Genomic DNA, 21,253 nt, shown 5'->3' with positions numbered 1-21,253 from the left:
TGAATACTTTGTGAAGGCACTGTAAATCACCAAGTCAAGTAGTATGAATACTTTGTGAAGGCACTGTAAATCACCAAGTCAAGTAGTATGAATACTTTGTGAAGGCACTGTAAATCCCCAAGTCAAGCGGTATGAATACTTTGTGAAGGCACTGTAAATTCCCAAGTCAAGCGGTATGAATACTTTGTGAAGGCACTGTAAATCCCCAAGTCAAGAGGTGTGAATACTTTGTGAAGGCACTATAAATCCCCAAGTCAAGCGGTGTGAATACTTTGTGAAGGCACTGTAAATCCCCAAGTCAAGCGGTATGAATACTTTGTGAAGGCACTGTAAATCCCCAAGTCAAGCTGTATGAATACTTTGTGAAGGCACTGTAAATCACCAAGTCAAGCAGTATGAATACTTTGTGAAGGCACTGTAAATCCACAAGTCAAGCAGTGTGAATACTTTGTGAAGGCACTGTAATTTCCCAAGTCAAGGGGTGTGAATACTTTGTGAAGGCACTGTAAATCCCCAAGTCAAGCAGTATGAATACTTTGTGAAGGCACTGTAAATCCACAAGTCAAGCAGTGTGAATACTTTGTGAAGGCACTGTAATTTCCCAAGTCAAGGGGTGTGAATACTTTGTGAAGGCACTGTAAATCCCCAAGTCAAGCGGTATGAATACTTTGTGAAGGCACTCTAAACCCCCAAGTCAAGCGGTATGAATACTTTGTGAAGAAACTGTAAATCCCCAAGTCAAGGGGTATGAATACTTTGTGAAAGCACTGTAAATCCCCAAGTCAAGTAGTTTGAATACTTTGTGAAGGCACTGTGAATCCCCAAGTCAAGCGGTATGAATACTTTGTGAAGGCACTGTAAATCCCCAAGCCAAGCAGTATGAATACTTTGTGAAGAAACTGTAAATCCCCAAGTCAAGGGGTATGAATACTTTGTGAAGGCAATGTAAATCCCCAAGTCAAGTAGTATTAATACTTTGTGAAGGCACTGTGAATCCCCAATTCAAGCAATATGAATACTTTGTGAAGGCACTGTAAATCCACAAGTCAAGCGGTATGAATACTTTGTGAAGGCACTGTAAATCCCCAAGTCAAGGGGAATGAATACTTTTTGAAGGCACTGTAAATCCCCAAGTCAAGCTGTATGAATACTTTGTGAAGGCACTGTAAATCCCCAAGTCAAGCGGTATGAATACTTTGTGAAGGCACTGTAAATCCACAAGTCAAGCAGTATGAATACTTTGTGAAGGCACTGTAAATCCCCAAGTCAAGTAGTTTGAATACTTTGTGAAGGCACTGTGAATCCCCAAGTCAAGGGGTATGAATACTTTGTGAAGGCACTGTAAATCCACAAGTCAAGCGGTATGAATACTTTGTGAAGGCACTGTAAAATCCCAAGTCAAGCGGTATGAATACTTTGTGAAGAAACTGTAAATCCCCAAGTCAAGGGGTATGAATACTTTGTGAAGGCACTGTAAATCCCCAAGTCAAGTAGTTTGAATACTTTGTGAAGGCACTGTGAATCCCCAAGTCAAGGGGTATGAATACTTTATGAAGGCAATGTATAAATCCCCAAGTCAAGGGGTATGAATACTTTGTTAAGGCACTGTAAATCCCCAAGTCAAGCGGTATGAATACTTTGTGAAGGCACTGTAAATCCCCAAGTCAAGCTGTATGAATACTTTGTGAAGGCACTGTAAATCACCAAGTCAAGTAGTATGAATACTTTGTGAAGGCACTGTAAATCACCAAGTCAAGTAGTATGAATACTTTGTGAAGGCACTGTAAATCCCCAAGTCAAGCGGTATGAATACTTTGTGAAGGCACTGTAAATTCCCAAGTCAAGCGGTATGAATACTTTGTGAAGGCACTGTAAATCCCCAAGTCAAGAGGTGTGAATACTTTGTGAAGGCACTATAAATCCCCAAGTCAAGCGGTGTGAATACTTTGTGAAGGCACTGTAAATCCCCAAGTCACGCGGTATGAATACTTTGTGAAGGCACTGTAAATCCCCAAGTCAAGCTGTATGAATACTTTGTGAAGGCACTGTAAATCACCAAGTCAAGCAGTATGAATACTTTGTGAAGGCACTGTAAATCCACAAGTCAAGCAGTGTGAATACTTTGTGAAGGCACTGTAATTTCCCAAGTCAAGGGGTATGAATACTTTGTGAAGGCACTGTAAATCCCCAAGTCAAGCGGTATGAATACTTTGTGAAGGCACTCTAAACCCCCAAGTAAAGCGGTATGAATACTTTGTGAAGAAACTGTAAATCCCCAAGTCAAGGGGTATGAATACTTTGTGAAAGCACTGTAAATCCCCAAGTCAAGTAGTTTGAATACTTTGTGAAGGCACTGTGAATCCCCAAGTCAAGCGGTATGAATACTTTGTGAAGGCACTGTAAATCCCCAAGCCAAGCAGTATGAATACTTTGTGAAGAAACTGTAAATCCCCAAGTCAAGGGGTATGAATACTTTGTGAAGGCAATGTAAATCCCCAAGTCAAGTAGTATTAATACTTTGTGAAGGCACTGTGAATCCCCAATTCAAGCAATATGAATACTTTGTGAAGGCACTGTAAATCCACAAGTCAAGCGGTATGAATACTTTGTGAAGGCACTGTAAATCCCCAAGTCAAGGGGAATGAATACTTTTTGAAGGCACTGTAAATCCCCAAGTCAAGCTGTATGAATACTTTGTGAAGGCACTGTAAATCCCCAAGTCAAGCGGTATGAATACTTTGTGAAGGCACTGTAAATCCACAAGTCAAGCAGTATGAATACTTTGTGAAGGCACTGTAAATTCCCAAGTCAAGGGGTATGATTTCTTTGTGAAGGCACTGTAAATCCCCAAGTCAAGCGGTATGAATACTTTGTGAAGAAACTGTAAATCCCCAAGTCAAGGGGTATGAATACTTTGTGAAGGCACTGTAAATCCCCAAGTCAAGTAGTATGAATACTTTGTGAAGGCACTGTGAATCCCCAAGTCAAGGGGTATGAATACTTTGTGAAGGCACTGTAAATCCACAAGTCAAGCGGTATGAATACTTTGTGAAGGCACTGTAAAATCCCAAGTCAAGCGGTATGAATACTTTGTGAAGAAACTGTAAATCCCCAAGTCAAGCGGTATGAATACTTTGTGAAGGCACTGTAAATCCCCAAGTCAAGTAGTTTGAATACTTTGTGAAGGCACTGTGAATCCCCAAGTCAAGGGGTATGAATACTTTATGAAGGCAATGTATAAATCCCCAAGTCAAGGGGATTGAATACTTTGTTAAGGCACTGTAAATCCCCAAGTCAAGCGGTATGAATACTTTGTGAAGGCACTGTAAATCCCCAAGTCAAGCTGTATGAATACTTTGTGAAGGCACTGTAAATCACCAAGTCAAGTAGTATGAATACTTTGTGAAGGCACTGTAAATCCCCAAGTCAAGGGGTATGAATACTTTGTGAAGGCACTGTAAATCCCCAAGTCAAGTAGTTTGAATACTTTGTGAAGGCACTGTGAATCCCCAAGTCAAGGGGTATGAATACTTTGTGAAGGCACTGTAAATCCACAAGTCAAGCGGTATGAATACTTTGTGAAGGCACTGTAAAATCCCAAGTCAAGCGGTATGAATACTTTGTGAAGAAACTGTAAATCCCCAATTCAAGGGGTATGAATACTTTGTGAAGGCACTGTAAATCCCCAAGTCAAGTAGTTTGAATACTTTGTGAAGGCACTGTGAATCCCCAAGTCAAGGGGTATGAATACTTTATGAAGGCAATGTATAAATCCCCAAGTCAAGGGGTATGAATAATTTGTTAAGGCACTGTAAATCCCCAAGTCAAGCGGTATGAATACTTTGTGAAGGCACTGTAAATCCCCAAGTCAAGCTGTATGAATACTTTGTGAAGGCACTGTAAATCACCAAGTCAAGTAGTATGAATACTTTGTGAAGGCACTGTAAATCACCAAGTCAAGTAGTATGAATACTTTGTGAAGGCACTGTAAATCCCCAAGTCAAGCGGTATGAATACTTTGTGAAGGCACTGTAAATTCCCAAGTCAAGCGGTTTGAATACTTTGTGAAGGCACTGTAAATCCCCAAGTCAAGAGGTGTGAATACTTTGTGAAGGCACTATAAATCCCCAAGTCAAGCGGTGTGAATACTTTGTGAAGGCACTGTAAATCCCCAAGTCAAGCAGTATGAATACTTTGTGAAGGCACTGTAAATCCACAAGTCAAGCAGTTTGAATACTTTGTGAAGGCACTGTAATTTCCCAAGTCAAGGGGTATGAATACTTTGTGAAGGCACTGTAAATCCCCAAGTCAAGCGGTATGAATACTTTGTGAAGGCACTCTAAACCCCCAAGTCAAGCGGTATGAATACTTTTTGAAGAAACTGTAAATCCCCAAGTCAAGGGGTATGAATACTTTGTGAAGGCACTGTAAATCCCCAAGTCAAGTAGTTTGAATACTTTGTGAAGGCACTGTGAATCCCCAAGTCAAGGGGTATGAATACTTTGTGAAGGCACTGTAAATCCCCACATCAAGTGATATGAATTCTTTGTGAAGGCACTGTAAATCCCCAAGTCAAGCGGTATGAATACTTTGTGAAGGCACTGTAAATCCCCAAGTCAAGCGGTATGAATACTTTGTGAAGAAACTGTAAATCCCCAAGTCAAGGGGTATGAATACTTTGTGAAGGCAGTGTAAATCCCCAAGTCAAGTAGTATGAATACTTTGTGAAGGCACTGTGAGTCCCAAAGTCAAGGGGTATGAATACTTTGTGAAGGCACTGTATAAATGCCCAAATCAAGCGGTATGAATACTTTTTGAAGGCACTGTAAATCCCCAAGTCAAGCGGTATGAATACTTTGTGAAGGCACTGTAAATCCCCATGTCAAGCGGTATGAATACTTTGTGAAGAAACTGTAAATCCCCAAGTCAAGGGGTATGAATACTTTGTGAAGGCACTGTAAATCCCCAAGTCAAGCGGTATGAATACTTTTTGAAGGCACTGTAAATCCCCAAGTCAAGCGGTATGAATACTTTGTGAAGGCACTGTAAATCCCCAAGTCAATCGGTTTGAATACTTTGTGAAGGCACTGTAAATCCCCAAGTCAAGAGGTATGAATACTTTGTGAAGGCACTGTAAATCCCCAAGTCAAGCGGTGTGAATACTTTGTGAAGGCACTGTAAATCCCCAAGTCAAGCGGTGTGAATACTTTGTGAAGGAGCTGTAAATCCCCAAGTCAAGCGGTATGAATACTTTGTGAAGGCACTGTAAATCCCCACATCAAGGGGTATGAATACTTTGTGAAGGTATTGTAAATCCCCAAGTCAAGCAGTATGAATACTTTGTGAAGGCACTGTAAATTCCCAAGTCAAGCGATATGAATACTTTGTGAAGGCACTGTAAATCCACAAGTCAAGCGGTATGAATACTTTGTGAAGGCACTGTGAATCCCCAAGTCAAGGGGTATGAATACTTTGTGAAGGCACTGTAAATCCCCAAGTCAAGCGGTATGAATACTTTGTGAAGGCACTGTAAATCGCCAAGTCAAGCGGTGTGAATACTTTGTTAAGAAACTGTAAATCCCCAAGTCAAGGGGTATGAATACTTTGTGAAGGCAATGTAAATCCCCAAGTCAAGTAGTATGAATACTTTGTGAAGGCACTGTGAATCCCCACGTCAAGCGGTATGAATACTTTGAGAAGGCACTATAAATCCCCAAGTCAAGTAGTATGAATACTTTGTGAAGGCACTGTAAATCCCCAAGTCAAGCGGTATGAATACTTTGTGAAGGCACTGTAAATCCCCAAGTCAAGCGGTATGAATACTTTGTGAAGGCACTGTAATTCCCCAAGTCAAGCGGTATGAATACTTTGTGAAGAAACTCTAAATCCCCAAGTCAAGGGGTATGAATACTTTGTGAAGGCACTGTAAATCCCCAAGTCAAGTAGTATGCATACTTTGTGAAGGCACTGTGAGTCCCCAAGTCAAGGGGTATGAATACTTTGTGAAGGCACTGTATAAATCCCCAAGTCAAGAGGTATGAATACTTTGTGAAGGCACTGTAAATCCCCAAGTCAAGCGGTGGGAATACTTTGTGAAGGCACTGTAAATCCCCAAGTCAAGCGGTATGAATACTTTGTGAAGGCAGTGTAAATCCCCACATCAAGTGATATGAATTCTTTGTGAAGGCACTGTAAATCCCCAAGTCAAGCGGTATGAATACTTTGTGAAGAAACTGTAAATCCCCAAGTCAAGCAGTATGAATACTTTGTGAAGGCACTGTAAATCCACAAGTCAAGCAGTATGAATAGTTTGTGAAGGCACTGTAAATCCCCAAGTCAAGCGGTATGAATACTTTGTGAAGGCACTGTAAATCCCCAAGTCAAGCGGTATGAATACTTTGTGAAGGCACTGTGAATCCCCAAGTCAAGGGGTATTAATACTTTGTGAAGGCACTGTAAATCCCCAAGTCAAGTAGTATGAATACTTTGTGAAGAAACTGTAAATCCCCAAGTCAAGCAATGTGAATACTTTGTGAAGGCAATGTAAATCCCCAAGTCAAGTAGTATGAATACTTTGTGAAGGCACTGTAAATCCACAAGTCAAGCAGTATGAATACTTTGTGAAGGCACTGTGAATCCAAAAGTCAAGGGGTATGAATACTTTTTGAAGGCACTGTAATTCCCCAAGTCAAGCGGTATGAATACTTTGTGAAGGCACTGTAAATCCCCAAGTCAAGCGGTATGAATACTTTGTGAAGGCACTGTAAATCCACAAGTCAAGCAATATGAATACTTTGTGAAGGCACTGTAAATCCCCAAGTCAAGCGGTATGAATACTTTGTGAAGGCACTGTGATTCCCCAAGTCAAGGGGTATGAATACTTTGTGAAGGCACTGTAAATCCACAAGTCAAGCGGTATGAATACTTTGTGAAGGCACTGTAAATCCCCAAGCCAAGCAGTATGAATACTTTGTGAAGAAACTGTAAATCCCCAAGTCAAGGGGTATGAATACTTTGTGAAGGCAATGTAAATCCCCAAGTCAAGTAGTATTAATACTTTGTGAAGGCACTGTGAATCCCCAATTCAAGCAATATGAATACTTTGTGAAGGCACTGTAAATTCACAAGTCAAGCGGTATGAATACTTTGTGAAGGCACTGTAAATCCCCAAGTCAAGGGGAATGAATACTTTTTGAAGGCACTGTAAATCCCCAAGTCAAGCTGTATGAATACTTTGTGAAGGCACTGTAAATCCCCAAGTCAAGCGGTATGAATACTTTGTGAAGGCACTGTAAATCCACAAGTCAAGCAGTATGAATACTTTGTGAAGGCACTGTAAATTCCCAAGTCAAGGGGTATGAATACTTTGTGAAGGCACTGTAAATCCCCAAGTCAAGCGGTATGAATACTTTGTGAAGGCACTGTAAATCCCCAAGTCAAGCGGTATGAATACTTTGTGAAGAAACTATAAATCCCCAAGTCAAGGGGTATGAATACTTTGTGAAGGCACTGTAAATCCCCAAGTCAAGTAGTATGAATACTTTGTGAAGGCACTGTGAATCCCCAAGTCAAGGGGTATGAATACTTTGTGAAGGCACTGTAAATCCACAAGTCAAGCGGTATGAATACTTTGTGAAGGCACTGTAAAATACCAAGTCAAACGGTATGAATACTTTGTGAAGAAACTGTAAATCCCCAAGTCAAGGGGTATGAATACTTTGTGAAGGCACTGTAAATCCCCAAGTCAAGTAGTTTGAATACTTTGTGAAGGCACTGTGAATCCCCAAGTCAAGGGGTATGAATACTTTATGAAGGCAATGTATAAATCCCCAAGTCAAGGGGTGTGAATACTTTGTTAAGGCACTGTAAATCCCCAAGTCAAGCGGTATGAATACTTTGTGAAGGCACTGTAAATCCCCAAGTCAAGCTGTATGAATACTTTGTGAAGGCACTGTAAATCACCAAGTCAAGCGGTATGAATACTTTGTGAAGGCAGTGTAAATCCCCACATCAAGTGATATGAATTCTTTGTGAAGGCACTGTAAATCCCCAAGTCAAGGGGTATGAATACTTTGTGAAGGCACTGTAAATCCCCAAGTCAAGCGGTGTGAATACTTTGTTAAGAAACTGTAAATCCCCAAGTCAAGGGGTATGAATACTTTGTGAAGGCAATGTAAATCCCCAAGTCAAGTAGTATGAATACTTTGTGAAGGCACTGTGAATCCCCACGTCAAGCGGTATGAATACTTTGAGAAGGCACTATAAATCCCCAAGTCAAGTAGTATGAATACTTTGTGAAGGCACTGTAAATCCCCAAGTCAAGCGGTATGAATACTTTGTGAAGGCACTGTAAATCCCCAAGTCAAGCGGTATGAATACTTTGTGAAGGCACTGTAATTCCCCAAGTCAAGCGGTATGAATACTTTGTGAAGAAACTGTAAATCCCCAAGTCAAGGGGTATGAATACGTTGTGAAGGAACTGTAAATCCCCAAGTCAAGTAGTATGCATACTTTGTGAAGGCACTGTGAGTCCCCAAGTCAAGGGGTATGAATACTTTGTGAAGGCACTGTATAAATCCCCAAGTCAAGAGGTATGAATACTTTGTGAAGGCACTGTAAATCCCCAAGTCAAGCGGTGTGAATACTTTGTGAAGGCACTGTAAATCCCCAAGTCAAGCGGTATGAATACTTTGTGAAGGCAGTGTAAATCCCCACATCAAGTGATATGAATTCTTTGTGAAGGCACTGTAAATCCCCAAGTCAAGCGGTATGAATACTTTGTGAAGAAACTGTAAATCCCCAAGTCAAGCAGTATGAATACTTTGTGAAGGCACTGTAAATCCCCAAGTCAAGCAGTATGAATAGTTTGTGAAGGCACTGTAAATCCCCAAGTCAAGCGGTATGAATACTTTGTGAAGGCACTGTAAATCCCCAAGTCAAGCGGTATGAATACTTTGTGAAGGCACTGTGAATCCCCAAGTCAAGGGGTATTAATACTTTGTGAAGGCACTGTAAATCCCCAAATTCATGCGGTATGAATACTTTGTGAAGGCACTGTAAATCCCCAAGTCAAGCGGTATGAATACTTTGTGAAGAAACTGTAAATCCCCAAGTCAAGGGGTATGAATACTTTGTGAAGGCACTGTAAATCCCCAAGTCAAGTAGTATGAATACTTTGTGAAGAAACTGTAAATCCCCAAGTCAAGCAATGTGAATACTTTGTGAAGGCACTGTAAATCCACAAGTCAAGCAATATGAATACTTTGTGAAGGCACTGTAAATCCCCAAGTCAAGCGGTATGAATACTTTGTGAAGGCACTGTGATTCCCCAAGTCAAGGGGTATGAATACTTTGTGAAGGCACTGTAAATCCACAAGTCAAGCGGTATGAATACTTTGTGAAGGCACTGTAAATCCCCAAGCCAAGCAGTATGAATACTTTGTGAAGAAACTGTAAATCCCCAAGTCAAGGGGTATGAATACTTTGTGAAGGCAATGTAAATCCCCAAGTCAAGTAGTATTAATACTTTGTGAAGGCACTGTGAATCCCCAATTCAAGCAATATGAATACTTTGTGAAGGCACTGTAAATTCACAAGTCAAGCGGTATGAATACTTTGTGAGGCACTGTAAATCCCCAAGTCAAGGGGAATGAATACTTTTTGAAGGCACTGTAAATCCCCAAGTCAAGCTGTATGAATACTTTGTGAAGGCACTGTAAATCCCCAAGTCAAGCGGTATGAATACTTTGTGAAGGCACTGTAAATCCACAAGTCAAGCAGTATGAATACTTTGTGAAGGCACTGTAAATTCCCAAGTCAAGGGGTATGAATACTTTGTGAAGGCACTGTAAATCCCCAAGTCAAGCGGTATGAATACTTTGTGAAGGCACTGTAAATCCCCAAGTCAAGCGGTATGAATACTTTGTGAAGAAACTGTAAATCCCCAAGTCAAGGGGTATGAATACTTTGTGAAGGCACTGTAAATCCCCAAGTCAAGTAGTATGAATACTTTGTGAAGGCACTGTGAATCCCCAAGTCAAGGGGTATGAATACTTTGTGAAGGCACTGTAAATCCACAAGTCAAGCGGTATGAATACTTTGTGAAGGCACTGTAAAATACCAAGTCAAACGGTATGAATACTTTGTGAAGAAACTGTAAATCCCCAAGTCAAGGGGTATGAATACTTTGTGAAGGCACTGTAAATCCCCAAGTCAAGTAGTTTGAATACTTTGTGAAGGCACTGTGAATCCCCAAGTCAAGGGGTATGAATACTTTATGAAGGCAATGTATAAATCCCCAAGTCAAGGGGTGTGAATACTTTGTTAAGGCACTGTAAATCCCCAAGTCAAGCGGTATGAATACTTTGTGAAGGCACTGTAAATCCCCAAGTCAAGCTGTATGAATACTTTGTGAAGGCACTGTAAATCACCAAGTCAAGCGGTATGAATACTTTGTGAAGGCAGTGTAAATCCCCACATCAAGTGATATGAATTCTTTGTGAAGGCACTGTAAATCCCCAAGTCAAGGGGTATGAATACTTTGTGAAGGCACTGTAAATCCCCAAGTCAAGCGGTGTGAATACTTTGTTAAGAAACTGTAAATCCCCAAGTCAAGGGGTATGAATACTTTGTGAAGGCAATGTAAATCCCCAAGTCAAGTAGTATGAATACTTTGTGAAGGCACTGTGAATCCCCACGTCAAGCGGTATGAATACTTTGAGAAGGCACTATAAATCCCCAAGTCAAGTAGTATGAATACTTTGTGAAGGCACTGTAAATCCCCAAGTCAAGCGGTATGAATACTTTGTGAAGGCACTGTAAATCCCCAAGTCAAGCGGTATGAATACTTTGTGAAGGCACTGTAATTCCCCAAGTCAAGCGGTATGAATACTTTGTGAAGAAACTGTAAATCCCCAAGTCAAGGGGTATGAATACGTTGTGAAGGAACTGTAAATCCCCAAGTCAAGTAGTATGCATACTTTGTGAAGGCACTGTGAGTCCCCAAGTCAAGGGGTATGAATACTTTGTGAAGGCACTGTATAAATCCCCAAGTCAAGAGGTATGAATACTTTGTGAAGGCACTGTAAATCCCCAAGTCAAGCGGTGTGAATACTTTGTGAAGGCACTGTAAATCCCCAAGTCAAGCGGTATGAATACTTTGTGAAGGCAGTGTAAATCCCCACATCAAGTGATATGAATTCTTTGTGAAGGCACTGTAAATCCCCAAGTCAAGCGGTATGAATACTTTGTGAAGAAACTGTAAATCCCCAAGTCAAGCAGTATGAATACTTTGTGAAGGCACTGTAAATCCCCAAGTCAAGCAGTATGAATAGTTTGTGAAGGCACTGTAAATCCCCAAGTCAAGCGGTATGAATACTTTGTGAAGGCACTGTAAATCCCCAAGTCAAGCGGTATGAATACTTTGTGAAGGCACTGTGAATCCCCAAGTCAAGGGGTATTAATACTTTGTGAAGGCACTGTAAATCCCCAAATTCATGCGGTATGAATACTTTGTGAAGGCACTGTAAATCCCCAAGTCAAGCGGTATGAATACTTTGTGAAGAAACTGTAAATCCCCAAGTCAAGGGGTATGAATACTTTGTGAAGGCACTGTAAATCCCCAAGTCAAGTAGTATGAATACTTTGTGAAGAAACTGTAAATCCCCAAGTCAAGCAATGTGAATACTTTGTGAAGGCAATGTAAATCCCCAAGTCAAGTAGTATGAATACTTTGTGAAGGCACTGTAAATCCCCAAGTCAAGGGGTATGAATACTTTGTGAAGGCACTGTAAATCCACAAGTCAAGCAGTATGAATACTTTGTGAAGGCACTGTGAATCCAAAAGTCAAGGGGTATGAATACTTTTTGAAGGCACTGTAATTCCCCAAGTCAAGCGGTATGAATACTTTGTGAAGGCACTGTAAATCCCCAAGTCAAGCGGTATGAATACTTTGTGAAGGCACTGTAAATCCACAAGTCAAGCAATATGAATACTTTGTGAAGGCACTGTAAATCCCCAAGTCAAGCGGTATGAATACTTTGTGAAGGCACTGTGATTCCCCAAGTCAAGGGGTATGAATACTTTGTGAAGGCACTGTAAATCCACAAGTCAAGCGGTATGAATACTTTGTGAAGGCACTGTAAATCCCCAAGCCAAGCAGTATGAATACTTTGTGAAGAAACTGTAAATCCCCAAGTCAAGGGGTATGAATACTTTGTGAAGGCAATGTAAATCCCCAAGTCAAGTAGTATTAATACTTTGTGAAGGCACTGTGAATCCCCAATTCAAGCAATATGAATACTTTGTGAAGGCACTGTAAATTCACAAGTCAAGCGGTATGAATACTTTGTGAAGGCACTGTAAATCCCCAAGTCAAGGGGAATGAATACTTTTTGAAGGCACTGTAAATCCCCAAGTCAAGCTGTATGAATACTTTGTGAAGGCACTGTAAATCCCCAAGTCAAGCGGTATGAATACTTTGTGAAGGCACTGTAAATCCACAAGTCAAGCAGTATGAATACTTTGTGAAGGCACTGTAAATTCCCAAGTCAAGGGGTATGAATACTTTGTGAAGGAACTGTAAATCCCCAAGTCAAGCGGTATGAATACTTTGTGAAGGCACTGTAAATCCCCAAGTCAAGCGGTATGAATACTTTGTGAAGAAACTGTAAATCCCCAAGTCAAGGGGTATGAATACTTTGTGAAGGCACTGTAAATCCCCAAGTCAAGTAGTATGAATACTTTGTGAAGGCACTGTGAATCCCCAAGTCAAGGGGTATGAATACTTTGTGAAGGCACTGTAAATCCACAAGTCAAGCGGTATGAATACTTTGTGAAGGCACTGTAAATCACCAAGTCAAGGGGTATGAATACTTTGTGAAGGCACTGTAAATCCCCAAGTCAAGTAGTTTGAATACTTTGTGAAGGCACTGTGAATCCCCAAGTCAAGGGGTATGAATACTTTATGAAGGCAATGTATAAATCCCCAAGTCAAGGGGTATGAATACTTTGTTAAGGCACTGTAAATCCCCAAGTCAAGCGGTATGAATACTTTGTGAAGGCACTGTAAATCCCCAAGTCAAGCTGTATGAATACTTTGTGAAGGCACTGTAAATCACCAAGTCAAGGGGTATGAATACTTTGTGAAGGCACTGTAAATCACCAGGTCAAGTAGTATGAATACTTTGTGAAGGCACTGTAAATCCCCAAGTCAAGCGGTATGAATACTTTGTGAAGGCACTGTAAATTCCCAAGTCAAGCGGTATGAATACTTTGTGAAGGCACTGTAAATCCCCAAGTCAAGAGGTGTGAATACTTTGTGAAGGCACTATAAATCCCCAAGTCAAGCGGTGTGAATACTTTGTGAAGAAACTGTAAATCCCCAAGTCAAGCAGTATGAATACTTTGTGAAGGCACTGTAAATCCACAAGTCAAGCAGTGTGAATACTTTGTGAAGGCACTGTAAATTCCCAAGTCAAGGGGTATGAATACTTTGTGAAGGCACTGTAAATCCCCAAGTCAAGCGGTATGAATACTTGTGAAGGCACTCTAAACCCCCAAGTCAAGCGGTATGAATACTTTGTGAAGAAACTGTAAATCCCCAAGTCAAGGGGTATGAATACTTTGTGAAGGCAATGTAAATCCCCAAGTCAAGTAGTTTGAATACTTTGTGAAGGCACTGTGAATCCCCAAGTCAATGGGTATGAATACTTTATCAAGGCAATGTATAAATCCCCAAGTCAAGGGGTATGAATACTTTGTTAAGGCACTGTAAATCCCTAAGTCAAGCGGTATGAATACTTTGTGAAGGCACTGTAAATCCCCAAGTCAAGCTGTATGAATACTTTGTGAAGGCACTGTAAATCACCAAGTCAAGTAGTATGAATACTTTGTGAAGGCACTGTAAATCCCCAAGTCAAGAGGTGTGAATACTTTGTGAAGGCACTGTAAATTCCCAAGTCAAGCGGTATGAATACTTTGTGAAGGCACTGTAAATCCCCAAGTCAAGCTGTATGAATACTTTGTGAAGGCACTGTAAATCACCAAGTCAAGTAGTATGAATACTTTGTGAAGGCACTGTAAATCCCCAAGTCAAGAGGTGTGAATACTTTGTGAAGGCACTGTAAATTCCCAAGTCAAGCGGTATGAATACTTTGTGAAGGCACTGTAAATCCCCAAGTCAAGAGGTGTGAATACTTTGTGAAGGCACTATAAATCCCCAAGTCAAGCGGTGTGAATACTTTGTGTAGGCACTGTAAATCCCCAAGTCAAGCAGTATGAATACTTTGTGAAGGCACTGTAAATCCCCAAGTCAAGTAGTATGAATACTTTGTGAAGGCACTGTAAATCCCCAAGTCAAGGGGTATGAATACTTTGTGAATCCACATGCTGTGTGGATCAGGTGTTTCTATTTTTCCTGGCAAGTAAATGACAGGCTAATTATTGTGTTTGTAGACAGTCATGTTTAATTTATTATTTAAAATGTTCATGCTTTGGTGAAACTAAATTAGAGGCCTAGATTAACCTTGAAAACAGTTGTGTTTTGTTATTTATTAATTCAAATGTTCATACAAATAGCCTATAGGACAGGTCGTTCAGTTGTGTTGTATTACTGTGTAGGAGACTTGGTCTTCGAGCCTTTGTTTGTTTTTTCAAGTACAATGTTTTAAATCAGGGATGAAGACACAACGGGCAATGTTTTAAATCAGGGATGAAGACACAATGGGCAATGTTTTGCTTTTCAGCTTTTTCATGTATAAGAACATAATTCTATTGTAACAACTTTACAGGCAAATTTCTATGCTGTTAAGATGAATTACCATCATCAAGATGTGATTTATTCTGAGCACCATGGGTGCAATTTTCTGGTCCCCACAAGAATAGTTAAACACGTCCACACACACACATACACGGTACACACACACCTCGTGCTCCAGACTGCTGTATTCTCCCTCAGTGTTTTCTCTGATGGTGATGATGTCGATGTTCCTGTGACGAGTCCGAACGCCTGGCAGAGACTGGCAGTGCATCACGTTGGCATACAGGTCCAGACTGGTACTGTAGGGGTGGAGGTCAGAAAGACATTAGAGAAAGACAGAGTGAGAGAACACAGGGACAGAGGGAGAGAGAGACAGAGTGAGAGAACACAGGGACAGAGGGAGAGAGAGACAGAGTGAGAGAACACAAGGACAGAGGGAGAGAGAGACAGAGTGAGAGAACACAGGGACAGAGGGAGAGAGAGAGAGAGTGAGAGAACACAGGGACAGAGGGAGAGAGAGACAGAGTGAGAGAACACAGGGACAGAGGGAGAGAGAGACAGAGTGAGAGAACACAGGGACAGAGGGAGAGAGAGACAGAGTGAGAGAACACAGGGACAGAGGGAGAGAGAGAGAGAGTGAGAGAACACAGGGACAGAGGGAGAGAGAGACAGATTGAGAGAACACAGGGACAGAGGGAGGGAGAGACAGAGTGAGAGAACACAGGGACAGAGGGAGAGAGAGACAGAGTGAGAGAACACAGGGACAGAGGGAGAGAGAGACAGAGTGAGAGAACACAGGGACAGAGGGAGGGAGAGACAGAATGAGAGAACACAGGGACAGAGGGAGGGAGAGACAGAGTGAGAGAACACAGGGACAGAGGGAGGGAGAGACAGAGTGAGAGAACACAGGGACAGAGGGAGAGAGAGACAGAGTGAGAGAACACAGGGACAGAGGGAGGGAGAGACAGAGTGAAAGAACACAGGGACAGAGGGAGAGAGAGACAGAGAGAGAACACAGGGACAGAGGGAGGGAGAGACAGAGTGAGAGAACACAGGGACAGAGGGAGGGAGAGACAGAGGGATGGCAGGAGGGAAGGCTAGTACATGCTGTACGGGAGAGACAATATGGTGCAATATGCAGAAATGCAATATGCAGAAATCGCTTCGCCATTTCCTGGTTGCAAAAATTCGAATAGTTCTGATGTCAGTTTGAAAAAACGAGCACTACAAAACATTAAGAACACGTGCTCTTTCCATGACTCAATATTAGGGGGTGTTCCTAATGTTTGGTAGACTCAGTGTATAGTGTAGAAGAGAATGCTTGTACCTTCTAAACCTGTAAATAACCACAAATATCATATTTTCCGCTGTTTGAATCTGGAGGACAAAACCCAAAGTAAAAGACGCAAATACAAACTTTATGCACAGGAAACATAGAAATATCAATCATCTACCGCTTCTTAGACTTGCTTTCAATGCGAATGACAGATTTATAACTCACATTTCTACGTGAATTTGGTCGCGTCACCCCAAAAGTGGCATATTGCCGCTTTAAAGCAGAAAGCCGCAGGTCGTGGGCCGCCCATTTCCTGTGTGGTGTTTTCACTTTGAACGAAAACAAGGGGGTTTAGCCCTGGGCCACCATGGGCCAGGCCTTCTGGGCTAGGTGTGTCTTTGTATTAAACCCACCTACTTGAATGACCCTGCTGCTCCAGAGCTGGAGAGGAAGTGAGAAGTGAGCAGAAGGACATAAGACAAAGGAATGTGTAGTATCTAGTATCTGTGTGTGTTAACTGTAAGGGTACCCATGGTGCTGGAGACCAAAGGTGTTTGCTGATAGAGAGGTAGGTTTAGGTTGCCAGAATCAGAGTAGTGCAGAAGGTGTCTGAGTATGCTGAGACAGTGAAGAGAGTAGAAGAGGAAGATGGGCAAGTTGGTATAGTGGTGAGGTTTTAATGGGTCTAGGCCTAGCTAGTGTAGTGGTGAGGTTTTAATGGGTCTAGGCCTAGCTAGTGTAGTGGTGAGGTTTTAATGGGTCTAGGCCTAGCTAGTGTAGTGGTGAGGTTTTAATGGGTCTAGGCCTAGCTAGTTTAGTCGTGAGGTTTTAATGGGTCTAGGCCTAGCTAGTGTAGTGGTGAGGTTTTAATGGGTCTAGGCCTAGCTAGTTTAGTGAGGAGGTTTTAATGGGTCTAGGGTTGGTGTGTGTGTATGGTTCCCAATTGGAGGCAGCTGATAATCATTACCTCTATTGAGGATCATACTTAGTGTGTCCTTTTTCCCACCTGCTAGGGGGGATATTGTTTTGTATGAGTGGGTTAGGGTTAGGGTTAGTGACTCGGGGGGTTTCTAGGTATTATATACTTAGTGGGTCATTTTTCCCACCTGCTAGGGGGGATATTGTTTTGTATGAGTGGGTTAGGGTTAGGGTTAGTGACTAGGGGGGTTTCTAGGTATTATATACTTAGTGTGTCCTTTTTCCCACCTGCTAGGGGGGGATATTGTTTTGTATGAGTGGGTTAGGGTTAGGGTTAGTGACTAGGGGGGTTTCTAGGTATTATATACTTAGTGGGTCCTTTTTCCCACCTGCTAGGGGGGATATTGTTTTGTATGAGTGGGTTAGGGTTAGTGACTAGGGGGGTTTCTAGGTATTATATACTTAGTGTGTCCTTTTTCTCACCTGCTAGGGGGGGGATATTGTTTTGTATGAGTGGGTTAGGGTTAGGGTTAGTGACTAGGGGGGTTTCTAGGTATTATATACTTAGTGTGTCCTTTTTCCCACCTGCTAGGGGGGATATTGTTTTGTATGAGTGGGTTAGGGTTAGTGACTAGGGGGGTTTCTAGGTATTATATACTTAGTGTGTCCTTTTTCCCACCTGCTAGGGGGGGATATTGTTTTGTATGAGTGGGTTAGGGTTAGGGTTAGTGACTAGGGGGTTTCTAGGTATTATATACTTAGTGTGTCCTTTTTCCCACCTGCTAGGGGGGATATTGTTTTGTATGAGTGGGTTAGGGTTAGGGTTAGTGACTCGGGGGGTTTCTAGGTATTATATACTTAGTGTGTCCTTTTTCCCACCTGCTAGGGGGATATTGTTTTGTATGAGTGCCTATGAGCGCTACGCATTTCACGATCGTTACATCTTTGTTGTTTTGGAAGTTTCACTAACATTAAAATGTGGAACTCTACTCACGCTGCGCCTTGGTCCAATTATTCATATGACAGTCGTGAAAGAATATTCCCCCAAGTCAGGACCAAGCAGCGTTCCCAGGAGGTGCAGGAGATGGTCATGGGAAGAGATACTAGGTGGATGCGAGACCCTTCCTTGGCGGGAGTCGCCGAGGAGTAAAGGAGGACAGCGACGACGCCGGGGTCCGCGGCCACAAACAGCCCAAGGGCAACCCCAAGTTGTTTGGGGGGGAGGCACAAGGGGCGGTCGGCCGGGGAGAGAGCCAGAGACCGTCTGGGAGTCGATGGAGCAGTTTGAGGAGGGATATCGGAGAGAGATGTTGGCTAGGAGTATGCTGCAGCGCAGGCGTTTTGAGGAGCGTGTCATCATTCCCGTGCAACCTGGGCCGGCTCCACGCATCAGGCCTCCAGTGCGCCTTCCCAGCCCGGTACGTCCTGTGCCGGCTCCCCACACTTGTCCAGCAGTGCGTGGGTACAGTCCGGAGTCTCCAGCGACGGTCTACAGCCCGGAACATCCAGTGACGGTCCACGGCCCGGAGCTTCCAGTGACGGTCCACGGCCCGGAGCTTCCAGTGACGGTCCACGGCCCGGAGCTTCCAGTGACGGTCCACGGCCCGGAGCTTCCAGTGACGGTCCACTGCCCGGAGCTTCCAGTGATGGTCCACGGCCCGGAGCTTCCTGCGCCGGTGCTCAGTCCAGTCATGGCGTCCAGTCCCGCTCCATGGTCGGAGCCTTCCTCTGCGTCAGTGCCCAATCCGGGCACGGCTTTTAGCCCGGCTCCATGGCCGGATCTGCGGTCCGAGCGGGTGCTACGTCCCGCACCGGAGCCGCCACCGACGCTAGTTGCCCACCCCATCTAGTTTTAGGGTTTGCAGTCGGAGTCCGGGGGGGTACTGTCACAAAATGTGGAACTCTACTCACGCTGCGCCTTGGTCCAATTACTCATACGATGTTCGTGACAGTTTTAATGGGTCTAGGGTTAGTTGGTAGAGAGGTGAGGTTTTAATGGATCTAAGGTTTGTTTGGGATTTTATTTTTTACAAAGAGTAATGAAGTCCTACAGAATAGTTGGCTGATACACAGCCAATACATAACGTGGAGGCATGCACCTTTAACATTTGTTTGTGTACAGCAATAATACCAAAGAAGAAGGAGAGGAAGTGAATGTCACTTGCAAACTAATGTTACAGCCGCCAAAAACAAAAAGAGAAGATGAATCCAACAAGTATTATTCTCAGTTCTTGGATCTGAAACAACTCTACCCCACAAGAGATAAATACAGTTGACGTCGGAAGTTTACATAATACTTAGGTTGGAGTCATGAAAACTCGTTTTTCAACCACTCCACAAATGTCTTGTTAACAAACTATAGTTTTGGCAAGTCGGTTAGGACATCTACTTTGTGCATGACACACGTAATTTTTCCAACAAATGTTTACAGATTATTTCACTGTATCACAAATCCAGTGGGTCAGAAGTTTACATGCACTAAGTTGACTGTGTCTTTAAACAGCTTAAAAAACATTAATAAAGTACAGTATTTTTTACGTTGCTATTTTGAGTTTATCTCTATAATTATATTGTTTATATTTTTTAAAAGTATTGTTTGTGCATTGTTTGTGTTTGTGCATTGCCAGTCAGGGGGGCAGTAATTTTGGAACCCACTGTACAGTGTGTGCAAATTAGGTAAGATAAGGGAGGAAGTGTCACGACTTCCGCAGAAGTCGGTCCCTCTCCTTGTTCGGGCGTCGTTCGGCGGTCGACCTCACCGGCCATCTAGCCATCGCGATCCACTTTTCATTTTCCATTTGTTTTGTCTTTGTTTAACACACCTGGTTTCAATTCCCCAATTACATGTTCATTATGTAACCCTCTGTTTTCCCCATGGTTTTTGTGCGTGATTGTTTTATGTATGTTCGGTCCGTTATCGTGGGCTCGGTATTACGACATGTTATTGGAATATTTGAGTAAAGTTACTTGTGTTACTCATCTCTGCTGACCTGCGCCTGACTCCTCTGCACCAGCTACACCCAGACCACTACAGGAAGGCAATAAATAGGCCATGGTGGTGAAGTAATTACAATTTACCAAATAGACACTGGTGTGATTGATGTGAAGAAGTTGAATGTGCAAGTGGATGTACTGGGGTGCAAAGGAGCAAGATAAATAAATAAATACAGTATGGGGATGAGATAGTTGGATGGGCTATTTTCAGATGGGCTATGTACAGGTTCAGTGATCTGTGAGCTGCTCTGCTGCTTAAAGCTAGTGAGGGAGATATGAGTCTCCAGCTTCAGTGATTTTGCAGTTTGTTCCAGTCATTGGCAGTAGAGAATTGGAAAGAAAGGCGGCCAAAGTAGGAATTGGCTTTGGGGATGACCAGTGAGATATACCTGCTGCAGCGCGTGCTACGGGTGAGTGGTGACTATGGTGACCAGTGAGCTGAGATAAGGTGGGGTTTTACCTAGCAGAGACTTATAGATGACCTGGAGCCAGTGGGTTTGGCGACGAGTATGAAGCAAGTGCCAACCAACGAGAGCGTACAGGTCACAGTGGTGGTTAGTATATGGGGCTTCGGTGACAAAACGGATGGCACTGTGATAGACTGCATCCAATTTGTGTGTGGAGGCTATTATGTGTTGGAGGCTATTATGTAAATTACATCGCTGAAATCGAGGATCGGTAGGATGGTCAGTTTTACGAGGATATGTTTGGCAGCATGATGAAGGATGCTTTGTTGCGAAATAGGAAGCCGATTGTAGATTTAATTTTGGATTGGAGATGCTTAATGTGAGTCTGGAAGGAGAGTTTACAGTCTAACCAGACACCTAGGTATTTGTAGTTGTCCACATATTCTAAGTCAGAACCATCCAGAGTGGTGATGCTGGATGGTTTGGTGCGGGCAGAGATCGCTTGAAGATCATGCTCTTAGGTTTACTAGCGTTTAAGAGCAGTTGGAGGCCACAGAAGGAGAGTTGTATGGCATTGAAGCTTGTCTGGAGGTTTGTTAACACAGTGTCCAAAGAAGGACCAGAAGTGTACAGAATGGTGTCGTCTGTGTAGAGGTAGATCAAAGAATCACCAGCAGCAAGAGCGACATCGTTGATATATAGAGAGAAAAGTGTTGGCCCGAGATTTGAACCCTGTGGCACCCCCTAGAGACTGCCAGAGGTCCAGACAACAGGCCCTCCGATTTGACACAATGAACTCTGTCTGAGAAGTAGTTGGTGAACCAGGTGAGGCAGAGACAGAAAGACAGTAACATTTTATTTGATGACAGAATGAATAACCAGCCTGTCAATATACAGAA

The 21,253-nt window shown here is 42.7% G+C and overlaps 1 protein-coding gene across 1 annotated transcript in view; it reads right to left on the bottom strand.

Moving 5' to 3' along the window:
• Window positions 1-21,253, bottom strand: part of LOC139416987 (isocitrate dehydrogenase [NAD] subunit gamma, mitochondrial-like) — a 120,709-nt gene that overhangs the window by 78,860 nt on the left and 20,596 nt on the right. The window contains exon 6 of the mRNA XM_071166221.1: window positions 14,926-15,058. Within this exon, the coding sequence (XP_071022322.1) occupies window positions 14,926-15,058 (133 nt within the window). The remainder of the gene's footprint in view (window positions 1-14,925; window positions 15,059-21,253) is intronic.

The sequence above is a fragment of the Oncorhynchus clarkii genome, chromosome 9 (assembly GCF_045791955.1).
Source record: "Oncorhynchus clarkii lewisi isolate Uvic-CL-2024 chromosome 9, UVic_Ocla_1.0, whole genome shotgun sequence".
Classification (NCBI taxonomy): domain Eukaryota; kingdom Metazoa; phylum Chordata; class Actinopteri; order Salmoniformes; family Salmonidae; genus Oncorhynchus; species Oncorhynchus clarkii.
This window is presented reverse-complemented; position numbering and strand designations above follow the sequence as displayed.